This window comes from Pristiophorus japonicus, chromosome 4 (assembly GCF_044704955.1).
Source record: "Pristiophorus japonicus isolate sPriJap1 chromosome 4, sPriJap1.hap1, whole genome shotgun sequence".
Taxonomy (NCBI): domain Eukaryota; kingdom Metazoa; phylum Chordata; class Chondrichthyes; family Pristiophoridae; genus Pristiophorus; species Pristiophorus japonicus.
Window position 1 is genome coordinate 269,595,653 of NC_091980.1, and position 24,293 is coordinate 269,619,945.

General features: G+C 45.0%; 2 protein-coding genes across 4 annotated transcripts in view; both read right to left on the reverse strand.

Moving 5' to 3' along the window:
• The window catches only part of LOC139263407 (protein SIX6OS1-like), a 198,743-nt gene extending 192,144 nt beyond the window's left edge, over positions 1 to 6,599 (reverse strand). For all 3 annotated transcript variants that reach the window (XM_070879466.1, XM_070879464.1, XM_070879462.1), the window contains exon 1: positions 6,397 to 6,599. The gene's annotated coding sequence lies outside the window, so the exon portion shown is untranslated. The remainder of the gene's footprint in view (positions 1 to 6,396) is intronic.
• A 1,103-nt stretch (positions 6,600 to 7,702) lies between these two features.
• Positions 7,703 to 24,293, reverse strand: part of six1a (SIX homeobox 1a) — a 251,117-nt gene continuing 234,526 nt past the window's right edge. Inside the window, exon 3 of the mRNA XM_070879469.1 lies at positions 7,703 to 7,727. Within this exon, the coding sequence (XP_070735570.1) occupies positions 7,718 to 7,727 (10 nt within the window). The 3' untranslated portion in view covers positions 7,703 to 7,717. The remainder of the gene's footprint in view (positions 7,728 to 24,293) is intronic.

Genomic DNA, 24,293 nt, shown 5'->3' on the forward strand with positions numbered 1-24,293 from the left:
ACATTTACTTTAGTCACTCTTTTCCGTTTTATATATCTGTAAAAGCTTTTACTATCTGTTTTTATGTTTTGCGCAAGTTTACCTTCGTAATCTATCTTCCCTTTCTTTATTGCTTTATTAGTCATTCTTTGCTGTTGCTTAAAATTTTCCCAATCCTCTAGTTTCCCACTAACCTTGGCCACCTTATACGCATTGGTCTTTGATTTGATACTTTCCTTTATTTCCTTGGTTATCCACGGCTGGTTATCCCTTCTCTTGCCGCCCTTCTTTTTCACAGGAATATATTTTTGTTGCGCACTATGAAAGAGCTCCTTAAAAGTCCTCCACTGTTCCTCAATTGTGCCACCGTTTAGTCCTTGTTTCCAGTCTACTTTAGCCAACTCTGCCCTCATCCCACTGTAGTCCCCTTTGTTTAAGCATAGTACGCTCGTTTCTGACACAACTTCCTCATCCTCAATCTGTATTACAAATTCAACCATATTGTGATCACTCATTCCAAGAGGATCTTTTACGAGGAGATTGTTTATTTTTCCTGTCTCATTACACAGGACCAGATCTAAGATGGCTTGCTCCCTTGTAGGTTCTGTTAAATACTGTTCTAAGAAACAATCCCGTATGCATTCTATGAATTCCTCCTCCAGGCTACCCCGTGCGATTTGATTTGACCAATCGATATGTAGGTTAAAATCCCCCATGACTACTGCCGTTCCTTTTTCACATGCCTCCATTATTCCCTTGATTATTGCCCGCCCCACCGTGAAGTTATTATTTGGGGGCCTATAAACTATGCCGACCAGTGACTTTTTCCCCTTACTATCTCTAATCTCCACCCATAATGATTCAACATTTTTTTCATTGGAGCCAATATCATCCCTCACAACTGCCCTGATATCATCTTTTATTAACAGATATACCGTTTTGGGTACTGTTGGGGGAGATGACTCATCACGGGAAGGCAGCAGCAGCCAAGTTCATGGCACCATGGGTGGCTCTGTTGCACAGGAGGGAAGGAGAAAGAGTGAGAGAGCTATAGTGGTAGGGGATTCTATTGTAAGGGGAATAGATAGGCGCTTCTGCGGCCGCAATCAAGACTCCACGATGGTATGTTGTCTCCCTGGTGCAAGGGTCAAGGATGTCTCGGAGCAGCTGCAAGGCATTCTGGAGGGGGAGGGTGAACAGCCAGTTGTCGTGGTGCATATAGGTACCAACGATATAGGTAAACATAGAAACATAGAAAATAGGTGCAGGAGCAGGCCATTCAGCCCTTCTAGCCTGCACCGCCATTCAATGAGTTCATGGCTGAACATGAAACTTCAGTATCCCCTTCCTGCTTTCTCGCCATAACCCTTGATCCCCCGAGTAGGAAGGACTTCATCTAACTCCCTTTTGAATATATTTAGTGAATTGGCCTCAACTACTTTCTGTGGTAGAGAATTCCACAGGTTCACCACTCTCTGGGTGAAGAAGTTTCTCCTCATCTCGGTCCTAAATGGCTTACCCCTTATCCTCAGACTGTGAGCCCTGGTTCTGGACTTCCCCAACATTGGAAACATTCTTTCTGCATCTAACCTGTCTAAACCCGTCAGAATTTTAAACGTTTCCATGAGGTCCCCTCTCATTCTTCTGAACTGCAGTGAATACAAGCCCAGTTGATCCAATCTTTCTTGATAGGTCAATCCCGCCATCCCGGGAATCAGTCTGGTGAATCTTCGCTGCACTCCCTCAATAGCAAGAATGTCCTTCCTCAAGTTAGGAGACCAAAACTGTACACAATACTCCAGGTGTGGCCTCACCAAGGCCCTGTACAACTGTAGCAACACCTCCCTGCCCCTGTATTCAAATCCCCTCGCTATGAAGGCCAACATGCCATTTGCTTTCTTAACCGCCTGCTGTACCTGCATGCTAACCTTCAATGACTGATGTACCATGACACCCAGGTCTCGTTGCACCTTCCCTTTTCCTAATGTCACCATTCAGATAATAGTCTGTCTCTCTGTTTTTACGACCAAAGTGGATAACCCCACATTTATCCACATTATACTTCATCTGCCATGCATTTGCCCACTCACCTAACCTATCCAAGTCACTCTGCAGCCTAATGGCATCCTCCTCGCAGCTCACACTGCCACCCAACTTAGTGTCATCCGCAAATTTGGAGATACTGCATTTAATCCCCTCGTCTAAATCATTAATGTACAATGTAAACAGCTGGGGCCCCAGCACAGAACCTTGCGGCACCCCATTAGTCACTGCCTGCCATTCTGAAAAGTACCCGTTTACTCCTACTCTTTGCTTCCTGTCTGACAACCAGTTCTCAATCCACGTCAGCACACTACCCCTAATCCCATGTGCTTTAACTTTGCACATTAATCTCTTGTGTGGGACCTTGTCGAAAGCCTTCTGAAAGTCCAAATATACCACATCAACTGGTTCTCCTTTGTCCACTTTGCTGGAAACATCCTCAAAAAATTCCAGAAGATTTGTCAAGCATGATTTCCCTTTCACAAATCCATGCTGACTTGGACCTATCATGTCACCATTTTCCAGATGCACTGCTATGACATCCTTAATAATTGATTCCATCATTTTACCCACTACTGAGGTCAGGCTGACCGGTCTATAATTCCCTGTTTTCTCTCTCCCTCCTTTTTTAAAAAGTGGGGTTACATTGGCTACCCTCCACTCCATAGGAGTGAAAAGGGATGAGGTCCTACAAGCTGAATTTAGGGAGCTAGGAGTTCAATTAAAAAGTAGGACCTCAAAAGTAGTAATCTCAGGATTGCTACCAGTGCCACGTGCAAGTCAGAGTAGAATTGGCAGGATAGTTAAGATGAATACGTGGCTTGAGGAATGGTGCAAGAGGGAGGGATTCAAATTCCTGGGACATTCCTGGGGAAGGTGGGACCAGTACAAACCGGACGGTCTGCACCTGGACAGGACCGGAACCAATGTCCCAGGGAGAGTGTTTGCTAGTGCTGTTGGGAAGGGTTTAAACTAATATGGCAGGGGGATAGGAATCTATGCAAGGAGATAGAGGGAAATAAAATGGGGGCAGAAGTAAAAGGTAGAAAGGAGATAAGGAAAAGTGGAGGGCAGAGAAATCACAGGCAAAAGTTAAAAAGGGACACATTACAACATAATTCTAAAAGGACAATGAGTGTTAAAAAAACAAGCCTGAAGGCTCTGTGTCACACTGCGAGGACCATTCGTAATAAGATGGATGAATTAACCGCACAGGCAGCAATTAATGAATATGATATAATTGGCATCACGGAGACATGGCTCCAGAGTGACCAAGGCTTGGAACTCAACATCCAGAAGTATTCAACATTCAGGAAGGATAGACAGAAAGGAAAAGGAGGTGGGGTAGTGTTGCTGGTTAAAGAGGAAATTAACGCAATAGTAAGGAAGGACATTAGCTTGGATGATGTGGAATCTGTATGGATAGAGCTGCGGAACACCAAAGGGCAGAAAATGCTAGTGGGAGTTGTGTTCAGACCACCAAACAATAGTAGTGAGGTTGGGGATGGCATCAAACAGGAAATTAGGGATACGTGCAGTAAAGGTACAGCAGTTATCATGGGTGACTTTAATCTGCATATAGATTGGGCTAACCAAACTGGTAGCAATACGGTGGAGGAGGATTTCCTGGAGTGCATAAGGGATGGTTTTCGAGACCAATATGTTGAGGAACCAACTGGAGAGCTGGCCATCCTAGGCTAGGTGTTGTGTAGCAAGAGAGGATTAATTAGCAATCTTGTTGTGCGAGGCCACTTGGGGAAGAGTGACCATAATATGGTAGAATTCTTTATTAAGATGGAGAGTGACACAGTTAATTCAGAGACTCGAGTCCTGACCTTAAAGAAAGGTAACTTCGATGGTATGAGACGTGAAGTGGCTAGGATAGACTGGTGAATGATACTTAAAGGGTTGACGGTGGATAGGCAATAGCAGACATTTAAAGATCACATGGATGAACTTCAACAATTGTACATTCCTGTCTGACGTAAAAATAAAACGGGGAAGGTGGCTCAACCGTGGCTAACAAGGGAAATTAGGGATAGTATTAAATCCAAGGAAGAGGCATATAAATTGGCCAGAAAAAGCAGCAAACCTGAGGACTGGGAGAAATTTAGAATTCATCAGAGGAGGACAAAGGGTTTAATTAGCAGGGGGAAAATAGAGTATGAGAGTAAGCTTGCAGGGAACATAAAAACTGACTGCAAAAGCTTCTATAGATATGTGAAGAGAAAAAGATTAGTGAAGACAAATGTAGGTCCCTTGCAGTCAGAATTAGGTGAATTTGTAATGGGGAACAAAGAAATGGCAGACCAATTGAACAAATACTTTGGTTCTGTCTCCACTAAGAAAGACACAAATAACCTTCCGGAAATACTAGGGGACCGAGGTTCTAACGAGAAGGAGGAATGAAGGAAATACTTATTTGTCAGGAAATTGTGTTCGGGAAATTGATGGGATTGAAGGCCGATAAATCCCCAGGGCCCGATAATCTGCATCCCAGAGTACTTAAGGAAGTGGCCCTGGAAATAGTGGATGCATTGGTGGTCATTTTCCAACATTGTAGACTCTGGATCAGATCCTATGGATTGGAGGGTAGCTAATATAACCCCACTTTTTAAAAAAGGAGGGAGAAAACGGAATTATAGACCGGTTAGCCTGACATCGGTAGTGGGGAAAATGTTGTAATCAATAATTAAAGATGTAATAGCAGCGCATTTGGAAAGCCGTGACTGGATCAGTCCAAGTCAGCCTGGATTTATGAACGGGAAATCATGCTCGACAAATCTTTTGGAATTTTTTGAGGATGTAACTAGTAGAGTGGACAAGGGAGAACCAGTGGATGTGGTGTATTTGGACTTTCAAAAGGCTTTTGACAAGGTCCCACACAAGAGATTAGTGTTCAAAATTAAAGCACATGGTACTGGGGGTAATTTATTGACGTAGATAGAGAATTGGTTGGCAGACAGGAAGCAAAGAGTGGAAATAAACAGGTCCTTTTCAGAATGGCAGGCAGTGACCAGTGGGGTACCGCAAGGTTCAGTGCTGGGACCCCAGCTATTTACAATATACATTAATGATTTAGACGAAGAAATTGAATGTAATATCTCCAAGTTTGCAGATGACACTAAGCTGGGTAGCAGTGTGAGCTATAAGGAGGATGCTAAAAAGCTGCAGAGTGACTTGTACAGGTTAGGTGAGTGGGCAAATGCATGGCAGATGCAGTATAATGTAGATAAATGTGAGTTTATCCACTTTGATGCCAAAAACAGGAAGGCAGAATATTATCTGAATGGTGACAGATTAGGAAAAGGGGAGGTGCAACGAGACCTGGGTATCATGGTACATCAGTCATTGAAAGTTGGCATGCAGGTACAGCAGCGGTGAAGAAGGCAAATGGCATGTTGGCCTTCATAGCGAGAGGATTTGAGTATAGGAGCAGGGAGGTCTTACTGCAGTTGTCCAGGGCCTTGGTGAGGCCACACCTTGAATATTGTGTACAATTTTGGTCTCCTAATCTGAGGAAGGACGTTCTTGCTATTGAGGGAGTGCAGCGAAGGTTCACCAGACTGATTCCCAGGATGACAGGATTGACATATGAGGATAGACTGGATTGACTAGGCTTATAGTCACTGGAATTTAGAAGAATGAGAGGGGATCTCATAGAAACATATAAAATTCTGATGGGATTGGACAGGTTAGATGCAGGAAGAACGTTCTCGATGTTGGGGAAGTCTAGAACCAGGGGTCACAGTCTAAGGGTAAGTGGTAAGCCATTTAAAACCGAGATGAAGAGAAACTGCTTCGTTCAGAGAATTGTGAACCTGTGGAATTCTCTACCACAGAAAGTTGATGAAGCCAGTTCGTTAGATATATTCAAAAGGGAGTTCGATGTGGCCCTTACGGCTAAAGGGATCAAGGAGTAGGGAGAGAAAGCAGGAATGGGGTACTAATATTGCAAAAATGATCAGCCATGATCATATTGAACGGTGGTGCAGACTCGAAGGGCCGAATGGCCTACTCCTGCACATATTGTCTATGTTTCTATGTTTCTATTACGTGACTGCGCTTCAAAAAGTAATTCATTTGCTGTAAAGCGCTTTGGGACATCGTGAAAGGCACTATATAAATGCAAGTCTTTTTTCTCTGAGCAATAACAATACTTTGCTAATGAAATACTCTCAAGATATGAAATAACCGCCCTGTGATTAAATGGACAACTGTTTTGAATTTATAGTCGAGATTTGTTATTTTTTATTATGCAGATTACAGATCCATTCAAAAATGTATTTATAACGTCCTGGTACTGCAAGATAGATGAGCTCTTTCTACTCTGATCAAAAAATAACGATTGTAATAGTTCTTAGCAATACTCACGTAGTTTAATTTGTCGAAGCTTCTCGATCCTCGCTGCTGCACGTGACGGGGAATGAGAGCGCGTCTCTCCGTCGCGCGCTATTTGAAGCCGTTAACCGGCAGCAGGTGCAGAGCGTCGCGCTTCATTCAAACCGCCGCGTGTCCACCATGTGACTTTGCCGAGCGTCTCCATTTAGGTGGGTCACCTTTATTTTGCGAGGTCACAGTGCAAAATACCAGGATTGGGACATTCTGAGACCAAGTTGTATTTTTCACAGGATGCCAACATTTGAATATTTTTAAAACGCAGAAAATAATAGCATAGAAATTCTAATTTACGATACTGGAGTACAAAATTTTTAGCAACATTCATATAAAATGCCTTTGTTCGCTTATTTTTAACACAGAAATAACCCCGTTTAAAATAGGTCAATGCCTCCATTAAAATCGCGGACAGAGGGATTTAATGAGCACATAACATTTGTATAATAATATCATAAATAATCATTTCTAGGCTAATACAGTGATAAAAAAAATTGGGGTCTGCGTGGCACTGATCAAAAAGATACGTGTCATCACTGTCAAAAGGTTGGGTTTATCCAGGGTATTCTCGGCATTAGTAAAGAGAATAGACCAAATCATTTACTGGCGTTGCAAGAGCAAGAGACAGTAATAATGGAGGGCATAAAGCAAGACTTGAAACTGACATGCTTGATTGACTTTCTGTCAAGGTACATATTGGATGAAAAGCAAGGTTCATTCACAGAAAATGACCCAGCTTGTTTTGATACAAGAGCCCCAGAACTTGCATGTTGGCCTAGAAATTGAATTACGTAGTGCCTGTTTTGGGGAGTAAAAACAATCAGTGAAGGATCCAATATCGCATGCGGCATATGCAATCTACTCCCCCTCCTCCATTGGACCCTGTGCCGGCGACCCACTGGCCATCTTTTGACCTATTCAGAACCATCACACTTCTTCTTGGGACACAATAGGTGCCCCCCAGTACACCGGTCGCAATCTGATGATGTAAGAGGACCAATTTTGTATGGTCATTTTGTATATGAGTTTTGATACGGTGGTTGTTGCCATTGCTAGGTTCAGGCTCAAATTCAGTGACATTTCCTCTGGTCAGCAATGTCTTCCTCCTCATCTTCCACCCAAGCTCTGCACGTCACCCTATACAGACTTTTCAGCACCAAAATCTAATTCCATCTAAGTGGATGTCACTAAGCTGGTGCTGGAGATGGAAAAGGTGAGTAACAGCACATGCTCTGAGGTACTGGTAGAGCTAGATGCAGAGAGGTCTGCATTTTGTTCTTCCTCTGCTTCTTCCAGTTCATCAGGCACATCTAGATGAGGAAAAAGGAAAGGTTAGAATGGATTGTTGAGGAGCTTTGTTCACATGTTATTTTCAGAATTGCTTCAATTTTCACTTTTTAGTGTGCTGTCCTTTTAAGCTGCAGCAAGCCACTGCACAATGGAAAATTTTGCTCCACCATTTTTCCACCAGGATTTTTGCCCTAGCAACGAATCTTGGAAAATGTGTCTTAACTGAAACTTCAGAAGAACTCTCTGCACTGCAACAATACAATTTTTTCCATGTCCCTTAGAAACTGTCATTGTGGTCTTCCTGAGTGAAATTGCAAATTTGTGTTGGGCAAAATACAGAAAGTTTTGTTCTATGGATCTGCAACTTCTATGTCTTGGATTAATTCTGCCCAAACTCATTTGAAATAAGCCAACTTGAGCCGGCAAAGAGAGGAATAATTTTAACTTTAACCACTTAGGCGGTAAACTAGGAAAACAGATTGTACACCTGTTATCAAATCCACCCAATTTTTATCCCATTGATTTCAATGGGATGAAAATCAGGCAGGTTACACAATGGGCAGGCATCCACTCCTGTAGTTGATGAAGAGTCTAGACCTAAAACATTACCCTACCTTTTTGTGCGGCAAAATTTGCACTATTGTGTCCAGTTGTAGTCCCCAAGATGTGGCAAGAAAAATTGAAGCCCTAGAGAAACTACAGAGAAACGCAAACACATTGACACCCAGTCAGGGCCATTAGCTAACAAGGTAGGATACGAGAAAGAATAACAACAATAAAACCGGATGGACCACCCAGCACCGGTTATGCACACGACAACAGCACACCCAGCCCAGTCAACCTGGCAAAGTACTCCTCACCAACATCTGGGACTTGTGCCAAAATTGGGATAGCTGTCCCACAGACTAGTCAAGCAAAAGTCTGACATAGTCATACTCACAGAATCATACCTTTCAGCCAATGTCCCAAACTCCTCCATCACCACTCCTGGGTATGTCCAGTCCTACCAGCAGGATAGACCCACCGTAGCAGCATAATGGCATACAGGGAGTGGCCCTGGAAGTCCTCAACATTGACTCCAAACCACATGAAGTCTCATGGCTCCAGGTCAAGCATGGGCAAGGAAACCTGCTGATTACCACTGACTGCCCTCCCTCAGCTGATGAATAAGTACTCCTCCATGTTGAACACCACCTGGAAGAAGCACTGAGAGTAGCAAGGGCACAGAATGTACTCTGGGTGGGGGACTTCAATGTCCATCACCAAGAGTGGCTCAGTAGCACCACTACTGACCGAGCTGGCCGAATCCTGAAGGACATAGCTGCCAGACTGGGCCTGCGACAGGTGGTGAGAGAACTAACACGAAGGAAAAACCTACTTGACCTCATCCTCACCAATCTACCTGTGGCAGATGCATCTGTCCATGACAGCATTGGTAGCAGTGACTACCGCGCAGTCATTGTGGAGATGAAGTACTGTCTTCACACTGAGGACACCCCCCATTGTGTTGTGTGGCACTACCACCATGATAAATGGGATAGATTCAGAACAGATCTAGTAGCTCAAAACTGGGCATCCATGAGGTGCTGTGAGCCATCAGCAGCCACAGAGTTGTATACCACCACAATATGTAACCATATGGCCCAGTATATCCCTCACTCTACCATTACCATCAAGCCAGTGGATCAACCTTGGTTCAATGAGCAGTGTAGAAGAGCATGCCAGGAGCAGCGCGAGGCGTACCTAAAAATGAGGTGCCAACCTGGAGCACCTGCAACACAGAACAAGATGCATGCTAAAAAGCAGAAGCAGCATGCTATAGTCTGGGCTAAACAATCCCACAATTAACGGATCAGATCAAAGCTCTGCAGTCCCGCAACTTCCAGTTGTGAATAGTGGTGGATCATTAAACAATTAACGAGAGGAGAAGGCTCCATGAATATCTCGATCCTCAATGATGGCTGAGCCCAGAACGTGAGTGCTAAAGACAAGGCTGAAGCGTTTGCAACCATCTTTAGACAGAATTGCAGAGTGGATGATCCATATCGACCTCCTCCTGAGGACCCCACCATCACAGAAGCCAGCCTTTAACCAATTCGATTCACTCCACATGAAATCAAGAAATGGCTGAGCGCACTGGATACAGCAAAGGCTATGGGCCCTGTCAGCATCCCGGCTGTCTTGCTGAAAACTTGTGCTTCAGAACTAGCCGTGCCTCGAGCCAAGCTGTTCTAGTACAGTTACAACACTGGCATCTATTTGACAATGTGGAAAACTGCCCAGGTATATCCTGTCCAAAAAAGTAGGACAAATCCAATCCGGCCAATTATCGCCGCATCAGTCTACTCTCAATCATCCGCAAAGTGAAAGAAGGTGTCATCAACAGTGCTATCAAGCGGCTCTTCCTCACCAATAACCTGCTCACCGATGCGCAGTTTTGGTTCCACCAGGACCACTCAGCTCCAGACCTCATTACAATCTTGGTCCAAACATAGACAAAAGAGCTGAGAGTGAGGTGAGAGTGACTGCACTTGACATCAGGGTAGCATGCGTATAAGGTGGCCAAGGTTAGTGGGAAACTAGAAGATTGGGAAAATTTTAAGCGACAGCAAAGAATGACTAAGAAAGCAATAAAGAAAGGAAAGATAGATTACAAAAGTAAACTTCCGCAAAACATAAAAACAGAAAGTAAAAGCTTTTACCGATATATAAAACGGAAGAGAGTGACTAAAGTAAATGTTGGTCCCTTAGAAGATGAGAAGGGGGATTTAATAATGGGAAATGTGGAAATGGCTGAGAGCTTAAACAATTATTTTGCTTCGGTCTTCACAGTGGAAGACACAAAAACCATGCCAAAAATTGCTGGCCACGGGAATGTGGGAAGGGAGGTCCTTGAGACAATCACTATCACTAGGGAGGTAGTGCTGGACAGGTTAATGGGACTCAAGGTAGACAAGTCCCCTGGTCCTGATGAAATGCATCCCAGGGTATTAAAAGAGATGGCGGAAGTTATAGCAGATGCATTCGTTATAATCTACCAAAATTCTCTGGACTCTGGGAAGATACCAGCGGATTGGAAGCAGCTAATGTAACGCTTCTGTTTAAAAAAGGGGGCAGACAAAAGGCAGGTAACTATAGGCCGGTTAGTTTAACATCTGTAGTGGGGAAAATGCTTGAAGCTATCATTAAGGAAGAAATAGCGGGACATCTAGATAGGAATAGTGCAATCAAGCAGACGCAAAATGGATTCATGAAAGGGAAATCATGTTTAACTAATTTACTGGAATTCTTTGAGGATATAACGAGCATGGTGGATAGAGGTGTACCGATGGATGTGGTGTATTTAGATTTCCAAAAGGCATTCGATAAGATGCCACACAAAAGCTTACTGCAGAAGATAAAGGTACGCGGAGTCAGAAAATGTATTAGCATGGATCGAGAATTGGCTGGCGAACAGAAAGCAGAGAGTCGGGATAAATGGGTCCTTTTCAGGTTGGAAATCGGTGATTAGTGGTGTGCCACAGGGATCGGTGCTGGGACCACAACTGTTTACAATATACATAGATGACCTGGAAGAGGGGACAGAGTGTAGTGTAACAAAATTTGCGGATGACACAAAGATTAGTGGGAAAGCGGGTTGTGTAGAGGACACAGAGAGGCTGCAAAGAGATTTAGATAGGTTAAGCGAATGGGCTAAGGTTTGGCAGATGGATTACAATGTCAGAAAATGTTAAGTCATTCACCTTGGAAAAAAACACAGTAAAAGGGAATATTATTTGAATGGGGAGAAATTACAACATGCTGCAGTGCAGCGGGACCTGGGGTTCCTTGTGCATGAATCCCAAAAAGTTAGTTTGCAGGTGCAGCAGGTAATCAGGAAGGCGAATGGAATGTTGGCCTTCATTGCAAGAGGGATGGAGTACAAAAGCAGGGAGGTCCTGCTGCAACTGTACAGGGTATTGGTGAGGCCACACCTGGAGTACTGCGTGCAGTTTTGGTCACCTTACTTAAGGAAGGATATACTAGCCTTGGAGGGGGTACAGAGACGATTCACTTGGCTGATTCTGGAGATGAGGGGGTTACCTTATGATGATAGATTGAGTAGACTGGGTCTTTACTCGTTGGAGTTCAGAAGGGTGAGGGGTGATCTTATAGAAACATTTAAAATCATGAAAGGGATAGACAAGATAGAGGCAGAGAGGTTGTTTCCACTGGTCGAGGAGACTAGAACTAGGGGGCACAGCCTCAAAATACGGGGGAGCCAATTTAAAACCGAGTTGAGAAGGAATTTCTTCTCCCAGAGGGTTGTGAATCTGTGGAATTCTCTGCCCAAGGAAGCAGTTGAGGCTAGCTCATTGAATGTATTCAAATCACAGATAGATCGATTTTTAACCAATAAGGGAATTAAGGGTTATGGGGAGCGGGCGGGTAAGTGGAGCTGAGTCTACGGCCAGATCAGCCATGATCTTTTGAATGGCGGAGCAGGCTCGAGGGGCTAGATGGCCTACTCCTGTTCCTAATTCTTATGTTCTTATGTTCTTATGTATGTTCTTGATTGTGTGTGGTATAAAGGAGCCCTAGAAAAACTGAAGTCAATGCGAATCAGAGAAAAACTGGCTGGACTCATACCTAACATAAAGGAAGATTGTTCTGGTGGTTGTAGGTCAATCATCACAGCCCCAGGACCGTGCTGCAGGAGTTCCTCAAGGCTGTGTCCTAGGCCCAACCATCTTCGGCTGCTTCATCAATGAACTTCCCTCCATCATAAGGTCAGAAGTGGGAAGGTTCGCTGATGACTGCACAGTGTTCAGTGCCATTCGCAACTCCTCAGAAAACGAAGCAGTCCATACCCGCATGCAGCAAGACCTGGATGACATTCAGGTTTGGGCTGATAATTGGCAAGTAGCATTCATACCACACAAGTGCCAGACAATTACTATCTCCAACAAGAGAGCATCTAACCACCTCCCCTTGACATTCAACGGCATTACCATCGCCGAATAGAAACATAGAAAACATAGAAACATAGAAAAATAGGTGCAGGTGTAGGCCATTCGGCCCTTCGAGGCTGCACCACCATTCAATAAGATCATGGCTGATCATTCACCTCAGTACCCCTTTCCTGCTTTCTCACCATACCCCTTGATCCCTTTAGCCGTAAGGGCCATATCTAACTCCCTCTTGAATATATCCAATGAACTGGCATGAACAACTCTCTGCGGTAGGGAATTCCACAGATTAACAACGCTCTGAGTGAAGACGTTTCTCCTCATCTCAGTCCTAAATGGCTTACCCCTTATCCTTAGACTGTGTCCCTTGGTTCTGGACTTCCCCAACATCGGGAACATTCTTCCTGCATCTAACTTGTCCAGTCCCGTCAGAATTTTATATGTTTCTATGAGATCCCCTCTCATCCTTCTAAACTCCAGTGAATACAGGCCCAGTCGATCCAGTCTCTCCTCATATGTCAGTCCTGCATTCCGGGAATCAGTCTGGTGAACCTTCACTGCACTCGCTCAATATCAAGAACGTCCTTCCTGAGATTAGGAGACCAAAACTGAACACAATATTCCAGGTGAAGGCTCACCAAGGCCCTGTACAACTGCAGTAAGACCTCGTTGCTCTTATACTCAAATCCCCTAGCTATGAAAGCCAACATACCATTTGCCTTCTTCACCGCCTGCTATACCTGCATGCCAACTTTCAATGACTGATGTATCATGACGTCCTGGTCTCGTTGCACCTCCTCTTTTCCTAATCTGCGACCATTCAGATAATATTCGGCCTTCGTGTTTTTGCCAAAAAAGTGGATAACCTCACATTTATTCACATTATACTGCATCTGCCATGCATTTGCCCACTCACCTAACCTGCCCAAGTCACCCTGCAGCCTCTTAGCATCCTCCTCACAGCTCACACTGCCACCCAGTTTAGTGTCATCTGCAAACTTGGAGATATTACATTCAATTCCTTCATCTAAATCATTAATATATATTGTAAATAACTGGGGTCCCAGCACTGAGCCCTGCAGCATCCCACTAGTCATTGCCTGCCATTCTGAAAAGGACCCGTTTATCCTGACTCTCTGCTTCCTGTCTGCCAACCAGTTCTCTATCCACGTCAGTACATTACCCCCAATACCATGTGCTTTAATTTTGAACATTAATCTCTTGTGTGGGACCTTGTCAAAAGCCTTTTGAAAGTCCAAATACACCACATCCACATGGTTCTCCCTTGTCCACTCTACTAGTTATATCCTCAAAAAATTCCAGAAGATTTGTCAAGCATGATTTCCCTTTCATAGATCCAGGCTGACTTGGACCGATCCTGTCACTGCTTTCCAAATGCACTGCTATTTCATCTTTAATAATTGATTCCAACATTTTCCCCACTATTGATGTCAGGCTAACCGGTCTATAATTACCCATTTTCTCTCTTCCTCCTTTTTTAAAAAGTGGGGTTACATTAGCTACCCTCCAGTCCCTAGGAGCTGATCCAGAGTCGATAGACTGTTGGAAAATGATCACCAATGCATCCACTATTTCTGGCCCCGGGAATTATCGGCCTTCAATCCCATGAAATTCCCGAACACAATTTCCCACCTAATAAGGCTATCCTTCAATTCCTCCTTCTCATGAGACCCTCGGTCCCCTAGTACTTCGAGATGGTTATTTGTGTCTTCCTTCGTGAAGACAGAACCAAAATATTTGTTCAACTGGTCTGCCATTTCTTTTTTCCCCATTATAAATTCACCTGAATCTGACTGCAAGCGACCTACCTTTGTCTTCACTAATCTTTTTCTCTTCACATATTTATATTTTTATGTTCCCAGCAAGCTTCCTCCCATACTCTATTTCCCCTCCTAATTAAATCCTGTGTCCTCCTCTGATGAATTCTAATTTTCTCCCAGTCCTCAGGTTTGCTGCCTTTTCTGGCCAAATTATATGCCGCTTCCTTGGATTTAACACTATCCTTAATTTCCCTTGTTAGCCACAGTTCAGCCATCTTCTCCATTTTATTTCTACTCCAGACAGGGATGTACAATTGTTGAAGTTCATCCATGTGATCTTTAAATGTTTGCTATTGCCTATCCGCCATCAACCCTCGACACATTCTAGAAAACCATCCCTTATACACTCAAGGAAATCCTCCTCCACCATATTGCTACCAGTTTGGTTAGCGCAATCTATATGTAGATTAAAGTCGCCCATGATAACTCCTGTACCCTTATTGCACGCATCCCTAATGATGCTGTCACCAACCTCACTACTACTGTTTGGTGGTGTGTACACAACTCCCACTAGCGTTTTCTGCCCTTTGGTATTCAGCAGCTCCACCCAACAGATTCCACATCATCCAAGCTAATGTCCTTCCTTACTATTGCGTTAATTTCCTCTTTAACCAGCAACACTAACCCACCTCCTTTTCCTTTCTGTCTATCCTTCCTGAATGTTGAATACCCCTGGATGTTGAGTTCCAAGGCTTGGTCACCCTGGAGCCATGTCTCCGTGATGCCAATTATATCATATTCATTAATTGCTGCCTGTGCGGTTAATTTGTCCATCATATAACGAATACTCCTCGCATTGAGGCACAGAGCCTTCAGGCTTGTCTTTTTAACACACTTTGCCCCTTTAGAATTTGGCTGGTAATGGGGCACTTTTTGATTTTTGCCTTGGGTTTCTCTGCCCTCCACTTTTACTTTTCTTCTTTCTATCTTTTGCTTCTGCCCCCATTCTACTTCCCTCTGTCTCCCTGCATAGGTTCCCATCCACCTGCTATATTAGTTTAACCCCTCTCAACAGCACTAGCAAACACTCCCCCTAGGACATTGGTTCCGGTCCTGCTCAGGTGCAGACCATCGGGTTTGTACTGGTCCCACCTCCCCAAGAACTGGTTCAAATGTCCCAGGAATTTGAATCCCTCCCTTCTGCAACACTCTTCAAGCCACGTATTCATCTGAACTATCCTGTGACTCCTGCTCTGACTAGCACATGGCACTGATAGCAATCCTGAGATTATGACCTTTGAAGTTCTACTTTTTAATTTAACTCCTAGCTCCCTAAATTCAGCTTGTAGGACCTCATCCCGTTTTTATTACCTGTAGCGTTGATATCTATATGCACCACAATAACTGGCTGTTCACCCTCGGCCTCCAAAATGTCCTACAGCCACTCTGAGACATTATGACCCTTGCACCAGGGAGGCAACGTACTATCCCGGAGTCTCAATTTGCGGCCGCAGAAACGTCTATCTATTCCCCTTACTATTGTGTTCCTAACACAGATGAGACTTCACACGGGGAGGTTAAAGTAACAGTGACCTCAGTCTTTATTAAGACACTCTAGAGTGAGGAACAGGCCTTAGGGGCCAGCTTATATACAGTGCTCCCAAGGGATGCTGGGATCCCTTGGGACTGCAGGGGATGCGCTTCCTGGTGGCCGAACATGCTTTACAGATACACAACATCACTCCCCTCCAAAGTCAAAGAGAAAACTATTTACAAGGTGAGGCGGCCAGGAGCCTTTCTTTCCCTGGTGGGCCGCCTCGGTACAAATGTCTGTTCTAGTGTGTTGGCTGTGCCCTTGCTGGGCTGGCGTGTTGTTGGTCCTGCAGGACTGCTGGATGATCCTGGCCTTGCTGGGCTGTTGGATGTGATGGGTTCGATTTCCTGGTCCAGGGTGGTGTCATTGATCTTTTGGGTGTGTGTTGTGGGCTCGAAAAAGGTAGTGTCGGCTGTGGGTTGTTCAGGGCAGTCTGTGAACCGCAGCCTCGTTTGGTCCAGGTGCTTTCTACAAATTTGTCCATTGTCTAGTTTGACTACAAACACCCTACTCCCTTCTTTAGCTATCACCGTGCCCGCGATCCACTTGGGACCATGTTCATAGTTTAGCACATACACAGGGTCATTCAGATCAATTTCCCGTGACACAATGGCATGACCATCGTTTACATTTTGTTGCTGCCGCCTGCTCTCTAACTGATCATACAAGTTGGGGTGAACCAGCGAGAGTCTGGTTTTAAGTTTCCTTTTCATGAGTAGCTCATGTGAGCGAGTGGGGTCTCGTGCGGTAGCTGAGCAGTACTCGGGACAAGCAGGTTTGGAGTGAGCCTTCTGTGACTCGTTTGAGGCTTGTTTGATTGTTTGTACTGCCCGCTCTGCCTGCCCATTGGAGACTGGTTTAAACGGGGCCGAGGTGACATGTTTGATCCCATTGCAGATCATGAATTCTTTAAATTCAGCACTGGTGAAACATGGCCCGTTGTCACTGACCAGTATGTCAGGCAGGCCGTGGGTGGCAAACATGGTCCTCAGGCTTTCAATGGTGGCGGTGGTGGTGCTTCCCGACATTATTTCACATTCAATCCATTTTGAAAAAGCGTCCACCACCACCAGGAACATTTTACTGAGAAACGGGCCCACATAGTCAACATGGATCCTCGACCATGGTCTGGAGGACCAGGACCACAAACTTAGTGGTGCCTCTCTGGGCGCTTTGCTCAACTGAGCACATATGCTGCATTGCCATACACAGGACTCTAAGTCAGAGTCGATACCGGGCCACCACACGTGGGATCTGGCTATCACTTTTATCATTACTATACCCGGGTGTGTGCTGTGGAGGTCCGAGATGAATGTCTCCCTGCCCTTTTTGCGTAGCACTATGCGGTTACCCCACAACAGGCAGTCTACCTGAATGGACAGCTCGTCCTTTTGCCGCTGGAATGGCTTGATTAGCTCTTGCATTTCAACAGGGATGCTGGCCCAGCTCCCATGCAGTACACAGTTTTTTACTCGGGACAGCAGAGGATCTTGGCTGGTCCAACTCCTAACCTGGCGGGCCGTGACAGGTGATTTATCATTTTCAAATGCTTCCATGACCATCAACAAGTCTACGGGCTGCGCCACCATCATCAAGTTTGCAGGCTGCGCCATTTCCACCCCCGTGGTGGGCAATGGTAGCCAACTGAGAGCATCCGCACAGTTCTCGGTACTGGCCTGGGGCGGATGGTATAGTTATACGCTGATAGCGCGAGTGCCCACCTTTGTATGCGGGCTGAGGCATTAGTATTTATCCCCTTGTTTTCAGCGAACAGGGATATGAGGGGCTTGTGATCGGTTTCCAGCTCAAATTTGAGGCCAAACAGGTACTGATGCATTTTCTTTACCCCGAACACACACGCTAATGCCTCTTTCTCAATCATGCTGTAGGCCCTCTCGGCCTTAGACAAGCTTCTGCAGGCACAGGCGACAGGTTGCAACTTCCCCGCAATGTTAGTTTGTTGTAATACACACCCAACTCTATACGACGACGCATCACATGCTAGCACAAGTCTTTTACACAGGTTATACAATACAAGCAGCTTGTTGGAGCATAAAATGTTTCTGGCTTTCTCAAAAGCAATTACTTGTTTTTTTCCCCATACCCAGTTCTCACCTTTACGCAATAACACATGTAGGGGCTCTAAGAGAGTGCTTAACCCCGGTAGGAAGTTACGAAAATAGTTGAGGAGTCCCAGGAACGACCGCAGCTCCTTGACATTCTGTGGCCTGGGCGCGTTCCTGATAGCCTCTGTCTTGGCGTCTGTGGGCCGAATGCCGGCCGCTGCGATCTTTCTCCCCAAAAACAGCACTTCTGTTACCATGAAGACGCATTTCGACTTTTCAGCTGCAACCCTACGTGATCCAGTCGCTGGAAGACCTCCTCCAGGTTTTGTAGGTGCTCGACAGTGTCCCGACCTGTGACCAATATGTCGTCCTGAAAAACCACCATGTGTGGTACCAACTTGAGTAGGCTCTCCATGTTTCTCTGGAAGATCGCTGCAGCCGACTGAATTCCAAACGGGCATCTGTTATAGATGAACAGTCCCTTGTGCGTGTTGATGCAGGTGAGGCCCTTCGAAGACTCCTCCAGCTCCTGCGTCATGCAGGCCGAAGTCAGGTCGAGCTTGCTGAATGTCTTGCCTCCTGCCAGCATCACAAATAGGTCGTCTGCCTTAGGTAGCGGGTATTGGTCCTGTAGCAAGAAACGATTAATAGTTACTTTAAAATCGCCGCAAATCCTGACCGTGCCTTCACTTTTGAGTACTGGAACAATCGGGTGGGCCCACTCGCTGAATTGCACTGGGGAGATGATGCCCTCGCATTGCAGCCTGTCCAGCTCGATTTCCACTCTCTCCCTCATCATTTGAGGTACCACTCGTGCCTTGTGGTGAATGGGTCATGCCTCTGGGACCAAGTGGATCCGCACCTACGCCCCGGAAAAGTTTTCATGAGGCCTCATCGACATGTGATAGCGCTCGGATGTCATCCCAGTTCCAGCGGATTTTGCCCAGCCAGCTCCTTCCAAGCAGTGTGGGGCCATCGCCCAGGACAATCCGGAGTGGCAATTTGTGCACCGTGCCCTCGTAGGAAACTTTGACCATGACGCTGCCAAGGACAGTGATAAGTTCTTTGGTGTACATTCTCAGCTTCATGTGGATGGGGCTCAGGGCTGGTCTGAGTGTCTTGTTGCACCACAGTCTCTCAAACATCTTTTTACTCATGATGGATTGGCTAGCGCCAGTGTCCAGTTCCATGGCTACGGGTAAGCTATTCAATTTTATGTTTAGCATTATAGGTGGACATTTCGTCGAAAATGTGTGCACCCCATGTGCTTCAGCATCTGCCTCCTCTCTCTGAGGCTCGAAATTGCTGTGATCCACCATGGACCGATCTTCCTCTGCCACGTGGTGGTTAGCAGGTTTTTCAGAGCTTGCAGCTCGTCTGCAAGCTCGTTGGAGGTGCCCCATTGTTCCACAGCTCTTGCAAACATACCCTTTGAAGCGGCATGAATAGGCTCAATGGAAGCCTCCACAACGCCAACAATGTGTGAATTGCCTTGCAGTCATCCTTTGTTGCGGACTCTGAGTCATCTGGGTCACCTGAGGCCTGCTGGCAGTTGCAGACTCGTGGTTTCTGCCCTGTACATTTTTGCTTGCAAACACGGTTCTAGTTAATTTATGAACATTGCTAGCACTTGTGTGCTGAGAGATTTGTATGATGTTATCAGTGGTGGACATAAACGCCTGTGCTATTGCAATGGCCTTACTGAGGGCCAGTGTCTCTACAGTCAAAAGTTTTTGTAGGATGGTCTCGTGGCCAATGCCCAGTACAAAAAAGTCTCTGAACATTTGCTCCAGGTAGCCGTCAAACTCACATTGTCCCGCAATTCGCCTTATTTCGGCGACGTAGCTCGCCACTTCCTGACCTTCAGATCGCTGGCACGTGTAGAACCGATACCTTGCCATCAGCACGCTCTCCCTCGGGTTAAGATGCTCCCAAACCAGTGTACACAGCTCCTCATACGACTTATCTATGGATTTCACTGGAGCCAGAAGATTCTACATGAGGCTGTAGGTCGGTGCCCCGCAGATGGTGAGGACGACCGCTCTCCTTTTTGCAGCGCTTCCTTCTCCGTCCAGCTCGTTGGCTACAAAGTACTGGTCTAGCCGTTCAACATAGGCTTCCCAGTCCTCACCCTCCGAGAACTTCTCCAGGATGCCCACAGTTTGCTGCATCTTTGCGTTGGATTCGTATCCTCGTCACCAGCTATTGTGTTCCTAACACAGATGAGACTGCACGCGTGGAGGTTAAAGTAACAGTGACCTCAGTCTTTATTAAGACACTCCAGAGTGAGAAACAGGCCTGAGGGGCCGGTTTATATAAAGTGCTCCCAAAGGATGCTGGGATCCCACTATCAACATTCTGGGGCTCACCATTGACCATAAACTTAACTAGACCAGCCTCATAAATACTGTGCCTACAAGAGCAGGTCAGGGGCTGGTTATCCTGCGGTGAGTGTCTCACCTCCTGACTCTCCAAAGCCTTTCCACCATCTACAAGGCATAAGTCAGGAGTGTGATGGAATACTCTCCACTTACCTGGATGAGTGCAGCTCCAACAACACTCAAGAAACTAGACACCATCCAGGACAAATCAGCATGCTTGATCTCCACACGATCAGAAACATTCACTCCCTCCTTTCAGATGCTGATGGATCGACTATATATTTCCAGCATTTTCTGATTTATTTGAGTTTCAGCATTTTGAGTTGATTTATTTTTATGCCTATAGCCTTTTCTCCAGTACCCAGCAATTGTTCATGTACCCCAGCTCCAGCTTTCCCTTGCTTCAGAGATTCTTATATTAGCAATTTTGCCCTTGACACCCTTTTGAGTAGTTTCCGGCAGGAAATGTGTAGAATAGTGTATGATATAATAGATTAACAGCTTAGCATAGGTAACGGGCAACATAGGATGGTTAGCATAGAGGGCTACAGTAAAGGAGTTAGTGTAGAAAACATAGGTATGCATTGTGCATGATTCAGTATGAAATGTAGAAAAATAACTTAACAATACAGAATTTATTCTGTGTGATACAGGCTAACACATGGTTTAGAGTAGGTCATTGTGGGGCAGGAATAGCTCAGTTGGGCAAGCGTTAAACTGAAGATCTAAAGGTCTCTGATTCAGTCCTGGGTTTCGGCAGTTTTTGAGCTGTTTGCACAGAGCTGGAAATATCTACTAAATGGAGTGGCTTGTAAACAGAGTGGCAATGGAAATTTAGTGAGAGTGGGAATCTAGTGCAAAAGGGGGAGGAGGTGCTAAGGAATTTAAGTTATGGGGCAAAAGTAAATATATAAATAATCATCAGAGTAATTAATTAGATCAAAAGGGATATTTTTAAGCAAAATGATGGGACAGCTGAGACCCGTTGCCTGCAATTCCTGTGCCATGTGGGAACACCAAGATACTTCATATATCCTGGATAACCACATGTTCAGAATGTGTCTTCCGTTGCTCAAATTCAAGCTCAGGGTTTCTGAGCTTGAGGAGCAGCTGGAGTCACTGCCGGGCATGCAAGAGGCAGAGAATTTCCTGAAGCGCATGTTTCAGGGATGGTCACCCTGCAGCTACAAAGAGTTTAAGAAAATAGTACATGGGTGGCCATCCAGCAGGGTAGGAAGATGTAGGCAGTGCAGGAATCCTCCAGAAGTGTGACACTCTCAAACCAGTTTTCAGCACTGAATACCAATGTAGGTGATTATACCTAGGGGGAGTGCAGTCCAGTGCATATCCACAGTACTGTGGAGCAAATGACTGCACAGGGGGGCATATCAAAATAGAAATACAGTGGTCATAGGGGATATCATAGAAATATCATTGTGCCATCACTGTTGTTATAGAGGCAAATGCAGACAGTGAGGTCTCACAAACAGCATTGAGATTGTTGAGTCCTTAACTCTTAAACATAATCACACGAGGTACGTACTGCAGACACAGTCACTCTGTAACCTTCACCTTTATTACCTGGACCAAGGAGTGCTGGCCCTGCGAGGGACCTCCCCTTATATACCTGAATCTCCAGGTAAGGAGTGTCTCCCACAAGTACACCCCCTGTGGTCAAGGTGTGCATTTCTAGTAAGTATATACAGTATGTAGTGGTTACATGAGGGTTACAATTGTATAAGGGTTACAGTAGTATGCTGGTTACATACATGATAGAGATCATGATCACTTAATCTGTTTTGGCATTATCAGTTATCAGTTATCAATGTTGGCTAGGACAGTGGCCCCTGGTCTTCTTCATATTGTCCACAGGATCTTTTATGTCCATTTGAACAGGCAGATTTGTTGCACTTGCCATGCTATTCTTTGATGATAAAAGTCATTATATTGATCATATAGCTCTACATTTGGTTTAGGTATGTTAATCATGGTTACTACCCACTAGAGGGAATTGTACATTTTTGGTTGGAAATGGTCTCTGTTACCCATGCTCCAGTTACAATTTTCTTTTGATGTTTGGAATAAACTTTTGCTTTTAGTTACCGTTAGCTATCTTCTAAAATATTGCAGAATTTCCTGGATCCTGCTGTGAAAGAAGTACGTTGACATAGACCACACTCATTTTCTTTGTTTTTGTAGATTTAAAAAAGAACATTTCACTAAATTGAAGAAAATATGGATACAGGAAGACAAAGAGAAATAAAAAACACATACCCAGTTCATAAAGTGGAAAGATTCCAAGTTGGAGTAAAAATAAAACGGGGAAGGTGGCTCAACCATGGCTAACAAGGGAAATTAAGGATAGTGTTAAAGCCAAGGAAGAGGCATATAAATTGTCCAGAAAAAGCAACAAACCTGAGGACTGGGAGAAATTGAGAATTCAACAGAGGAGGACTATGAGTTTAATTAAGAGAGGGAAAATAAAGTACGAGAGGAAGCTTGCACCGAACATAAAAACTGACTGCAAAAGCGTCTATAAATATGTGAAGAGAAAAAGATTAGTGAAGACAAACGTAGGTCCCTTGCAGTCAGATTCAGGTGAATTTATAATGGGGAACAAAGAAATGGCAGACCAATTGAACAAATACTTTGGTTCTGTCTTCACGATGGAAGACACAAATAACCTTCCGAATGTACTAGGGGACTGTGGGTCTAGTGAGAAGGAGGAACTGAAGGATATCCTTATTAGGCGGGAAATTGTGTTAGGGAAATTGATGCGATTGAAGACTGATAAATCCCCGGGGCCTGATAGTCTGCATCCCAGAGTACTTAAGGAAGTGGCCCTAGAAATAGTGGATGCATTGGTGATCATTTTCCAACAGTCTATCGACTCTGGATCACTTCCTATGGACTGGAGGGTAGCTAATGTAACCCCACTTTTTAAAAAAGGAGGGAGAGAGAAAACGGGTAATTATAGACCGGTTAGCCTGACATCAGTAGTGGGGAAAATGTTGGAATCAATCATTAAGGATGAAATAGCAGCGCATTTGGAAAGCAGTGACAGGATCGGACTAAGTCAGCATGGATTTATGAAAGGGAAATCATGCTTGACGAATTTTCTGGAATTTTTTGAGGATGTAACTAGCAGAGTGGACAAGGGAGAACCAGTGGATGTGGTGTATTTGGACTTTCAAAAGGCTTTGACAAGGTCCCGCACAAGAGGTTGGTGTGAAAAATCAAAGCGCATGGTATTGGGGGTAATGTACTGACGTGGATAGAGAACTGGTTGGCAGACAGGCAGCAGAGAGTCGGAATAAATGGGTCCTTTTCAGAATGGCAGGCAGTGACTAGTGGAGTGCCGCAAGGCTCAGTGCTGGGACCCCAGCTCTTTACAATATACATTACGATTTAGATGAAGGAATTGAGTGTAATATCTCCTAGTTTGCAGATGACACTAAACTGGGTGGCAGTGTGAGCTGTGAGGAGGACGCTAAGAGGCTGCAGGGTGACTTGGACAGGTTAGGTGAGTGGGCAAATGCATGGCAGATGCCGTATAATGTGGATAAATGTGAAGTTATCCATTTTGGGGGCAAAAACACGAAGGCAGAATATTATCTGAATGGTGGCAGATTAGGAAAATGGGAGGTGCAACGAGACCTGGGTGTCATGGTTCATCAGTCACTGAAAGTAGGCATGCAGGTATAGCAGGCGCTGAAGAAGACAAATTGTATGTTGGCCTTCATAGCTAGGGGATTTGAATATAGGAGCAGGGAGGTCTTACTAGAGTTGTACAGGGCCTTAGTGAGGCCTCACCT